The 12,334-nt window shown below is 45.2% G+C and overlaps 1 protein-coding gene across 1 annotated transcript; it reads right to left on the reverse strand.

The window, feature by feature from the left end:
- Positions 1-2,689: 2,689 nt before the first annotated feature.
- On the reverse strand, positions 2,690-7,744 carry zfp36l1a (zinc finger protein 36, C3H type-like 1a). Its single transcript, XM_056295564.1, has 2 exons — positions 7,530-7,744; positions 2,690-6,254 (listed from the first exon to the last, which is right to left on the reverse strand). The coding sequence occupies exons 1-2, from the start codon at positions 7,578-7,580 to the stop codon at positions 5,184-5,186; spliced, it is 1,122 nt and encodes a 373-aa protein (XP_056151539.1). The 5' UTR covers positions 7,581-7,744; the 3' UTR covers positions 2,690-5,183.
- Between the last annotated feature and the right edge of the window lie 4,590 nt (positions 7,745-12,334).

Raw genomic sequence — 12,334 nt, forward strand, 5'->3', positions numbered from 1 at the left:
AGTTGAACTGATAGGGCTCTCAGCTGTGAGCGGAGATAAGCGAAATAGAACAGTTAGCACATCCAGCACTATTTGCTCACCCATTTCTCAAACAAAGAGGCAAACCTGCCCTCATAGGCCACAATTACAAAGTCTGCTTGCTGCCACAACTCTCTTGCTCAACCTTCAACAAGACCTTAAATGAGATTGGAGTTTTTTTATTACCCTGTATTGTGTGCTTGTATGTCGGAAGTTCAAAGACACACACACACATATATATATATATATATATATATATATATATATATATCTGGGTTTTTTTTTTTCGGAAACTGTCAATGGTGTTGATAAAAGTGTTCAACTAATGGGGAGTGGAATATCAAGATAGATGTAGAAAAAAAACCCGTTAATACATAGCAGTACATGCTTGTTTCATGTGTCACTCACTCACACGCACTCACAATCATCGGCTGTCAATAAAGTTACCTGGGAAAGAACCCGTGTAACTTTATTGACAGCTGATGATTGGTGATTGCTTATGGTATGAAACAGGCTTGTACTGTCTCATATGTCTCATAAGGAATTTACCTAACTCACTGGATATATATATATATATATATTTTTTTTTTTACACACGTATATACACATTATATATATATATATTTACACACACATACACACACATATGTATATATATATATATATATATATATATATATATATATTTCATTTCCACTTTCGCAGTATCGGAAAGACACCTGCTGTAATAGATGATGCAATAATGGAAGATTTTTTAATATTTTTGCCACATGTCAAAGAGCAGCAGACCCGTGACACCCCCACCACCATCAGTACTCTCTTTGGAGGTTTTAGAAACCCACTTCCTGGTGCATGTCTTAAGAAGCTTCGGCACGCACCTCACAAACAGGAAACAGCCTTCTTTCATGTCCTTTATGCGGAAAGCGTTTTATAGGCTCTCGAGCTCGGGTGCAGCCGGAAAGCATTGGTTAGCGAGCACAAGTTGTACTCACCTGGTTCGGCTTGAGATGTAGGCTGAGATAGAAAGGCAGAAACACCACTTTTCCCCTTTTTTCTGGTAATGCAGCTTTTTGATATTTTGCTCCTTTGTAGTGCAGAACTGAGGCTAAACGCTGTTATTACAGCCACAGGGGAGAGCTATACCAGTCTGTGTGCAAACTTTATGGTCGAGTTACTACTTCTCACATCAACCATAACATGTAGAGCAACCATTGCAAGAAAGGCTTCCTATCATTTGTAAATAAATGACTCCTTTTGACCTTCTTTTCCTCATGACATAATTACTGCCTTTGACTATAAAGAACCCAAATGTTGGGTTTTCTCAACTATCGGTGTGCAAAGAGATATCAGAGGGCATGGTGGGGCCATAAAGTACAAGTAAGTTCCCAGCAGGCAGGCAAGCCTTCCACCCTCCACCCACCCCCCAGGCCTGTTCAGAAACAAGGGCTGGTGGGGGCCGGTTGGGTGGTGGAAGGTTAAAACAGGAATGAAACAATCCATCAGCCCTGCTGCCCTGAACCAAAGCAACAGCAATGCCTCCACGGGTCAACTGAGATGGGTCAGCACCCACCATTGTGGGGGGTGAAGGGAATTCCTGCTTTTGGCCCCCCTCTGCAATCTGAGAGAGTATAAATACGGACAGGCGGAAGTGTCCTGAAACCCATTAAAACCAGAACAGAGAGAGAGTGTGTGTTTTCAAGAGAGCTTCGTCGGTGAGATAAAACACCGCTGTACCTGTCTTAGGGGAAGTGGTGCCAAGTGGTCACAGTGTTGGCCTATTTGCAGTATATCAAAATAGGGAGGATACATACCCATATTAAACAACTGAACAAAATCTTACCTCTTATCTTATTTACAACATTGATTGGGACGCAAAACATCCCGTTTTTTTGTTTTTTTTAATTCTAGGAAAGTTGAGGGTTACAGTCCCCTTATCAATATTTCTGCTGAAAGTGGGAGTATGGCACCACTGTGTAATCTGTTCATTCAGTTAGATCATCTCCAGGTCAATACCCCTGCAGGTTTCTCTCCAGTTCACCAATCACCTTCCATCCCAGTGAAACTCCCAAAGCTGCACATTGTGCAGCTACAAGGACATCCAGTCGGTCTCTTCCAGATCAGATACCCTCTCCCCCCCATTTGCACCCGGTCACAGGTGACATTTGTGCACAGTGTTTGTTATATGAGAGACTTGCTGTATCCCTCGGTGACACTCCCTTAATCCTACATTATTGCACTTAAAAACAGCATCTTTCTTCGAGTCCCATCCCCCAGGTGATATGAGAGAGCTGTGTGTATTAGGTTTGTCAGAGAAGCCTGGCTCAAAGTCATGCAATAGACAATACAATATAGTAAGTGGCCTGGAAATAGAAATATGATGATACTGGGCATTTGAAACTCAGTCTTCATTGTAGTTTTAGTTCAGTGTTAACTGAGATGTGCCCATTGTTGGACTTGAGAAAATTTGTATTTTGGGACTCAAAACTCGTTATTTCTTTGTTTAAAACTAAATTCTGAGACAACGTGTTCATATGTGTTGTGTTATACGTGAACCCAGAAGTACATTGCTCTCAAGTAGACACATGGATTTTGGACAACATTTTTTTTGGTTTTTTTTTTCTGTTCAGGCCATTCATAAAGCACAGTTGTAGAGAAGTCATTTAGACCGATGAACTTTTCAAAAATACGGGGTTTATTGATTTAAACTGCAATCAATACAAAAAGAGAAGAACAGTTTTTTTTCTCTATATAAACGCACAAAAAATTACTGTAGTGAAAAACGAAACAAACAAAAAAAACATGGCTGGAAAAATACATTCAACAGTTTACTTTCTTTGTGTCAAATCTTTTCACCTCTTTCCAAACTTGGAGGCAACATGGAACTAGTGACTTAAATTTTTTTCTTTTCATCAATCTACATTATCAAATATAAAAAAGGCAGAGAGCCTTAGCTACCTGGAATGTATTCAGATGAGGCACTTAAACCGGTTCAAGAGGCACCAAGCAAGCGCATCCAACATCCAATTAAATATAGAAATCCTTTCCTCAACCCATTTGGTCACAGCTATTGCTTGTAATAACAGTCTGGGTGTCCGTAGATGTAAACTCATCATCGACGGAGGGGGTTTAAAAACAGAAGAGAAAAATCGCCACTCTTTACACCAAGAAGCTAGCAACCCGTGTGCAGCGTGTGAGCTTTTCCACTGATGCTCGCCACGCCAAGCGCCTCCGAGCTGCTGATGTCATTCACAGCACCGAGAAAGAGAGAGAGAGAGAGAGAGAGAGAGAGAGAGAGAGAGAGAGAGAGAGAGAGAGAGAGAGAGAAAGAGGTGGGTCTGAGTCACGAGTGGAAAAATAAGAAATAAAGACCGAGGAGCGGCTGAGTTCGGGTGATAACAGCGAGAAACTGCTACTGTCAAATCACTGTGGGCTGTGGAGAGGATCGCTCGGGAATGAAGACGAGTGGATCTAGCTCGTAGACGAAATTGCAGTCCAACAACAGGGAGAAAGAAAAAAAAATTGACAATAAATAATCAAAACGCAAAACATCTTTTTTTTTGCATCTTTTTGTTTTAAATTAAGTTTCATTTTGACAAAGTGTAGTTGCAAAACAAAAAGTCATTGTAGTACAATATATTAAACTGTGAAAAAAGGAAACTGACAAAACGTCTTCACAATCTTTAGATTAATATGGAAGATCATAATTTAACATAAAAGAAAATATATTCTATTGTTCATTATCCAGATAAATACAAAACAAAATTAACAAAAAAATGCATATGATCACCAATAAATATGTTTTTGATAAGTTAAATAAGCAGTGACAAGCAAACCTTCTGTCTAGAAAGTTTTCAAACAATAATAACATAATAATAATAATAATAATAACAACATTAATAAAAAATAATTATCAAATAAAGGAAGCAAAGGGGATGTAATGAGTACAGAGTGCTCCTGAGAGCATGATGTGGGGGGGGGGGGCGGAGGAGGGGTGGAGGGGGAAGGCGGGGGTAATGGAGGATAGCTTGGAGATCCGATCTTATCAAGTCGCAGGACGTCCCAACGGCACCACGGGAATGCTGGAATTCCCCACAGCCTGCGGATCGGCATGAACGGGGGGCGGGAAGGGGAGGGGCGGGTGGGTGGGTGAAGAGGCGGGACAGTCTTACATGTTTAATAATCAGTTAGATATAAAGACTTCCTTCCCAGAAAAGAGCCAGTGACCAGCAACATGAAGAGGAAAAAAAAGAGAAGAAAAACCAATAAACATAACCAACTTCCAGTTCAAAGTCCTTCCTGCAGACTTACGCAGTCCACAATTACATAAGACAGGGCTTGAGAAGGAACCGTGACCCAAAGGGGGCGAGGGGGCAAATCTGACAGAACCCAAAAAAAGTAAAGGGGGGGGAATCAAATGAAAAAAACAAAAAACAGTAGTCCTTTCACCCCAACACATGCAGAAACGGCACCAGGCACAAAAAATAGAAAAAAGAAATTCATATCATTTTCAGGGGGTTGTATTTTTTTTTGTCTTAGCTTAGCCTGTATAAAAACGTCTGATAAGATTCTACAGTTGCATTAGTGAGCGTCCGCTAGCTAGCTTAAGGGAAGTGGTATTGTCTGGGACAAGGGACGGTGTGTGTGTGTGTGTGGTGCGAGTGTGGTGTGTGTGTGTGTGTGTGTGTGTATGGGGAGGGGGGGGCAGGTGGAGGGGTGGGCATAGTGCAATGCACTCCCCATTCCAAGGCCACTTGTACTGCTACACATTCAAGAACAAATAGAGGGAAGAAAACAAAACAAAAACAAGTGGCACCTGGCAAAACAGTCAACTGTTGTTCTCACATCATTTTCATTGTTCAATTTCCTCTCCTTTTTTTTTGGCACTATGACATGGTGGGGGTTCTATTAAAAACTTGCTGTGAGGATTAACTGGGATGAAACCGATTTGAAAAAGATCCCTTAATTGACTACATCCTTTACACCTCTAACTCCTCTAACTAGGAACTAACATGGTGTCCTGTGTGGGAGGAGAGGTGGGCTGAGAGGGTGGGAGAGGGAAGCTGGGAGAACAGGGGCATAGGTAGAGTGGGGGGGGGGGGAGTGCCATGCTCTCTACACCGTTGTCCAACTTCTTCAAGCGGCTGGGCTGGGTGGACGTTTGCCGTCTAGTCGTCAGAGATGGAGAGACGGCTGAAGATGGGAAGGCGGCGGGTGGTGTCGAGGGTTGGGGACTCGGAGCCACTCAGGCTGCCTCCGGAGCTGCTCTGGTAGCCCTCCTGGTCCGACAGGGAGTCGGGTGGGCTGGACGGAGACTCGAACATCTGAGGGGACTCCAGCATGGGCCTGAAGAAGTATGGGGTGCTTGTCGGCGAGGGAGGTGCGGGGGTACCAGGCTCTGTGCCGGCAGGCCCGGCACCAAGGCTTGGCCCAAACAGATTGGCCAGCTCCTGGCTGGAATATGTGAAAGGGTTGCTGCTGGGCCACTCCGGGACCTCGTCAGGGAAGAACATGGGCGGAGGGGTGACTGAGGTGGGGCTGTCCCTTAGGCCGCCCGAACTGGGGAACCCTGCAAAGCTGTAGCTGTGCTGGAGCCGGGGCCGCTCCATCTTGTTGGAGGAGGAGAGTGGAGGAGGCCCGCGGCGCTCCTCTGCGTTGTGAATGAAGTGGCAGCGCGGCCCATAGGGGCAGAAGCCAATGGTGTGGAAAGTGCGGCACAGCTCCGTTTTGTATTTGGGATGGCGGCTCAGGCTGCGCAGTTCATGGATTCCGTGAGCAAACTGGCACTTGTCGCCATACTTGCAGGCGCCATTCTCCTCGAAGGGCCGGCACAGCTCGGTCTTGTAGCGGCTGGAGTTCACCTGGCTGTTGCCGCTACCGCTAGTGGTGGGACTGGCCGGCCCCAGGCACTTGTGTAACAGCCTCTCGCCTGTCTCAGAGAAAGAGCGGTCTCGGAGGCGGTTCTCCTTGTTGTTGCTGGCGTTGCCGACCCCTGAGATGAGCGAGGCATGGTCTGCTGCCTTCAGGCTGTTCAGGAACTGGTTGTGGTTCTGGTTGAACTTTGTGCTGCTGACAGAGTGCCGCCGCTGGTATACGCCTCCCACGGAAGGAGTCCCCACCGCCTTCCTGTCCAGCAGGGCTCCGGCGGGGTTGGAGATGGGCACATTGGTGCCAGTGCAAGGGACAGACAGGGGATGAGGGGCACCCAGGTTGTTGTTGTAGTTGAGCAGTTTATGGTTCTGCAAAGTCAAGAAACAAATGCATATTAGGAAAAAAATTTTGAAATTTCGATTCGCCCCCAGATTGATGGAGACATTGCAGATCTAGTTTCATGAAAGGATGGTGCTGTGGATAGAAAAGAAGGAAAAAAACTGTTGGGAGTACTCTTGCGTGCCTTTTCTTTTCTGGCTCTGAAAACATGAGCGGATACAGGCCTATAGAACAGCAGCTGGTTTGGCAAGTTGCCCTAGTGAGGAATGTGTGCCTGTTTAGTAAATGGAGCACAGGGGCGCGTGAGAGAGCGAGCGCGGCACGGCTGGTAGTGGTTACAAAGGGGCTGCATCATTTGAAACATAATGAAAGTACACTGGCAAGGCATCCAACGGCATAGCTATGCATACTGATTTCAGTACACCTCGATGCCAGTGGCAATGTTGAGGTTCCTTTTCACAACCTTTCATGGGAGACACATAACCCAAAACGTGATGCGATGAAGCAACACACTGACTCAATCCACGTTTGGTGTGAGATTAAGTGATACCGCCTGCATTAAGTCTTTTAAGAGTTCACACAGCTGCAAAGCTGAATACAGTGCTAAAGTAAACTTTTGAAAAAAGTAGTTTCTCCAACAAAATACTTGAGACCATGCAACAGAGAGAGAGAGAGAGAGAGAGAGAGAGAGAGAGAGAGAGAGAGAGAGGCAGGAACAATCTACATTATGACTCTCCTACACTAATCTGATCAAGTGAAAATCCGATCAAGCTTGCACTCCACATGAGCATGTGCCCCGCTTTGTAAAAACAAAACCACAAGTATAGACACGAGCAAATCTGCACTCCCCATGTGCAGCATTAATAAAACAGCGTAAAGATTGCAATTTCTATTTCCCTCTCAAAAGCCAAGTTGCACCGCTTCACTATCAGTTCTTCACCAAAACAATACGTGATGGTGGGACACATGTTGAATATCACAATGAACTGAGTTTACCCAAATCGGAACGATCAACAACAACAACTACTACTACTACACATACACACACAGCACATGTCAAGATCAATACAAGTTTGGGGAAACTCTCGTGACGGGCAAATAACGAGCAGTCGTGCGCACATCCCGAGTCGTAAATGAGATGAAAATCCACGGCAACAGCGGAGTTGCGTGCGCACGGCCTGCCGCGCCACAGCGCAGGGCCCCCGGGCAACCAAACCTCATCATTCCGCTGCACATGCTAGCTGGCTAGCGCTCCGGCTAACGCCGTAGAGAGTGATGAGAGAAAAAAAAGTTTTGAAAGGTACCTTGTTCATAACTTCAAAGTCGAAGAAAGGCGACCCCACGGGTGTGGTCATCTTTGCAGCGACGAAAACAAAATCAAAAGTAGTAAATGTTAAAAAAAAAAAAAAAAACTGGTCTCGAAGCAAAAGTTGCGCAGGTCGATGTGTTCTGATTTCTGCAGCTACTCTTACTGACCCTGCAGAACCCCCTCTGCCCTGCACCAGCCACCAACATTTGCTTTATAATCCAATGCAGGAGGAGCTTGCATAGACTGGGCGTTACTTTTAACAAACTTTTTTTTTCTTCTCTCTCTGCCCCCTTCGGGGACAGACTTGAATTGGTTGCCAGTTTATTTGGGATTACTATACTGTTGCACGCAGCGTGCATACGAAATAGTTGTACACTTTCATTTCGGAGTGTGCGGAACAGCCAAAGAATGAACATGTCTGAACTCTTATCACAGAGCTCGCCCCCCCCCATCCCCCCGAGTTTGCTGTTAAGCAAATCGCCATTAGAACAAACTAACCCGAGTCCATTGACCTGAATTGGGCCAGTGAAGCAGAGATATGCAACTACATTTGAAAAGTAAACCATTACGTTTAATGATGCAGACATAAACGTTCTGCAGGTTTGGGTTTAGGATTGTGACTTGCCCGCACCAAACTTTTTCCATTATAATCTTCTGGTACTGTATCACAAAATACTGCCAAACTATCTTGTTCTGGAAGTGTAGAAGAAAAAACAAGTTCACTTCAGTTTACTTTAACTTGACCTTTTTAAACTACAAATAAGCCAAGTTTACTTATATTTCACCCGTGCTGTGTGTGCAAAAAGTAAATTTGATAAGAGTGTACTTAAAGTTGTACTCTTAGACTTGTTGAATACACTTCTCTTTTTTTTTAAAATATGCTTTTGCTCAAAAAGTTAGTAAGCTTTTTATACTCAAGTATACTCAGAAATATGCTTAAAGTACATTTTTCCACGTAAATCTGGTGCTTCTCCTGTTCGTGTGGAGATGTTTGCGAGGAAGACCATCCGAGTTCCAGCTAACTTCCACTGCTCTGTAATTAATTTACTCTTAATTGCTGGACTGTAACGTCACTGGCGGGACTTTCCGGTGTATTCACGCAGCCAGTAGTTGTTGTGTGTGTGTTTTTTTTTAACTCTTTCCCCACCACACTTGTTTCCGACTGAAAACTTTTTGTGTTTTCATCTGGAGTTGCCGTGGCTCCACCCTTCTCCCTGACAAGCAGGTAAAATTGCCATCTGAAAACGAGCCAGTTGTGCACCGTCTGTACATGTGTGCTGGCTGCTCATTCCACCAGGCAGGCCATAACCTGATACCAGGGTGATCTCACCACATGCAGCCACGGTCTCAGCCACCATGAGGGCTGCAGCCATGTGTAAAGAAGAACCTGGAGTGTAACCTATACAAATCCATTGTGGCCCCACTCCTCCCTCCATAATGCAGGGGTGCTATGACAGAGCAGCCATGGGCCATGGACAGAGTCAATGTCAGGGCTGGGCTGCAACAGAAGAAGGAGCGAAAGAAAGCTGGGTTAGAGGGGAAGAAAAGAAGTTGTTAAAAGTTTGGAGGAGGGGATGGCGTGAGGGGGAGATTTATAGGGGACGTTTATTACTGCACAGCACTGCCCTGGGGAGATGAAGGGGGGGGGTAGAGGGGTGGAGGGACACAGAGAGAGAACGAGAAAGAGAGAGGGGGGGGGGTGGAGGTGGAAGGCAAAACATTCCCTTTTCCCCTTCCTCTTCTCTCCTTGTACCAGGAGCCATGCAGGGGGGCGGGGAGCTTCGCCCCAGCGTGGAGGATGTGGAGAAGGCAGTGTGGAGGTTTGTTTCCTAAACCGAGATGTCGAGTTGAGAGGAGACAAAGCAGAGCAGCCACTGAGCTCACGGCAGCCCGGCAGAGATCTGAGTCAGTTTGGGGGGGAGGCATTCAGAAGTACACACAGCTTCACTGTCCCATGACAATGACAAATCCTCTCACAAGCAAGCAAAGCTCCCACCTGACACCATCTTCAAATTAACTTTCATCCGAGTGTGCACCCCCCCCCCCACCCTCCCCTAACTATAACTTTTTCAGAAGACTGGCTGGACTCAGAAACCAGCCAGCCCGCCAGCCCATGGAAGAGCGAGTCAGGGTGTGTGTTTTAACATTAAAGGGGGGGTTTTACGAGCTGGGGCTGTGTGGAATAATCTCCCCCTGGAGTGTTTTTACAGACGACAGGATGGGATGACAGAGCTGCTGGTTGCAGTTCAAAGGCCCTGTCACTGATTGATTAAGTGGATCAGATCGATTGTCTGCCGCCCAAGGGGGGCAAAACTCCTGGAGGGAGGTGGGAGGAGACGAACTGTATTTCTCAGCAATATGGCAACTCGACAAAAAAGGCATGAGACAATGTGAAATACCGACCATGTCGTGTCTCACATTCAGAGAAACGGGACAGAAATCTACTTGGAGTACGGTGGATGTGCAGGAAGTTGTCACGGTGCCATTGTGGCTGACCCACATTGACCACCTCCAGACGACAGGGCCTATCGATATACGATGAGCCTACATTTCCATACGGCTTCTTCTCTTGGATATCCCCCCCCGCCCCCCGACACACAACTGTTGTTTAGTACCTCAGTACCTACTTGATGTTGAACGATTACACCGTCCTTCCAGGTTCAGGAGGAGGCACCTGTTTCCTGCCAAAAACAAAGAATCAGGCTGCCCTGTCTCTCGGGGATTATGTCAGATGTGTTCCTACTCATAGACACATAGACACTACACACACACACACACACACCTCACACACACTTCTCCTATATAAAGTACAGGCCGCATTTCCCAGAGTCTCATGATAGAGCCCAGCATTGGCAGCAGCTGGGTTTGGACCTACTGTGGTAAAAATAACAACGACAGACTTTTATTTATACGTTGCTCTTTTGGAAAGCAGATTTACCAAGTGCTCTATAAACAGCAGATATAGATAGAGATACTATATATGTTCAGATAGATAGATAGATAGATAGATAGATAGATAGATAGATAGATAGATAGATAGATAGATAGATAGATAGATAGATAGATAGATAGATAGATAGATAGATAGATAGATAGATAGATAGATAGATAGATAGATAGATAGATAGATAGAGTTATTATCTAGGTGTTTCCACCTCAATAAATCCAGAAGGGTGAGGAAGACGTGTGTACCTGCCAGTCCCTGGTTTGTTTCGGGGAAGCACACTTTCCCCTGCATCATGCACTGCAAGAAAACCTTTCACGGGTAAGAATATGCAGGCCTTCATGACTTCAGACTCGAAGGTAAATGCAGCCCCCAACCACCAGACCCCCCCCCCGTGCAATGTATTTTTGATAGATGGATAGATAGATAGATAGATAAATAGATCGATAGATAGATAGATAAATAGATCGATAGAAGAAAGAAACAAAGGAGTGAGAGAAACACTATTAAGAAAAAAACCCAACAGCAACAAAAGACATTGATTGTTTACAAAGCCAAGCCATTTGCTTTTGTTGGAGTTGAGAGGTACTTGAGGCTGTTTTTCTGACCGTATCAGTCTGACTCCTCATCCTCCAACCCTCCATCCCACACAGGTCCTCCCCTCCATGTCCAGGATGCAGACTTCTTGAGGTCAAGGCTGTTCTCCTTAAGCCCTATCATTCCCTATTAGAGCCTCGACCAGTCACTCCTCCTCAGCCTCTGTTGGATGTTTTGATTTCTTCCTCCTGTGCTGAACCCTCCCCCCCCTTAGGAAGGGAGTATAGGGATGAGGAATGAGGTCACAGATAATGTTTAGGTGGTAAAAGGAGAGACAAAATTCAATCTTTTTGAAGAGGAGATGAAAGACGGCAGGGAGAAATGCACACAGAAACTTAGACGTTGTCTGTGGAGGACCTGCCTGGGTATTTATTCTCTGTAACGAGGCGCTTATTTAAACAGGGAGATGTAGTTTCCCATTGCGGCCTGCAGAGGGCAGGTTTCTTCCTTGTCTTTTTTTTTTTTGTACCGTGATAAAAACGCTTCTCATTGCCTGCGTTTACAGATTTTGCAGTGTCTTCAGATTTGTTCAAATCATAAATCAAGTTTATTTGAATGTTTGCAGTTTAACGTGCCTACATGTGAAAATACAGTGCATGCAAAGAGCAAGTATTCCTGGAGTAGCTGGTTCATAAATATGTCCCTATATCCCTCGCTGGCCACAGATGTTTTGTATTGACTGGGTCTAGCGAATATTCCACTTTAGACCGGAAGTGCACGTGTGTGACGTGACGCTTGTGGCCGTTATGACCACTTTATTTCTTTGTCTCTAACATGTACAGTAAGGCAGTATATACGCTTCTTAAATCGCGTCGCTTGGTTAAAATCCCCAAATGCCCCCGTCTAAGAAAGCGTCCACCCTGCTGAAGTATCACCATCACCTTCACCTTGATTTCAAACATCCCCAAATCCTCTGTGAATAGTGCACGTGGCCATTGAAACTCTAGTTAATGGTCACTCCTACATTTGCATATGAAACTGGCCGTTGGGCTGGATTGTTCTGCATCTGTATAGTTTATAAGGGTGGGGATACCTGCAGCCAGTTTAGACCGCAAAGCTCACTTATCTGTCAATAAACCTATCCAGATGAACTGATTCAACCTTCTTTGATTTTTTTACCTGGATTATTGAGCATGCATAAAGGCACCATCACCTTCCGTTTTGTACCCTGGGATGTGATTACCCCTTGCAGAGGAGGGCACATAACAAGAGTATAGTAAGTATAAGAAGTATAGCGAAACGCAGCAGATTAGACAGGT

The sequence above is a fragment of the Lampris incognitus genome, chromosome 16, assembly GCF_029633865.1.
Source record: "Lampris incognitus isolate fLamInc1 chromosome 16, fLamInc1.hap2, whole genome shotgun sequence".
Lineage (NCBI taxonomy): Eukaryota > Metazoa > Chordata > Actinopteri > Lampriformes > Lampridae > Lampris > Lampris incognitus.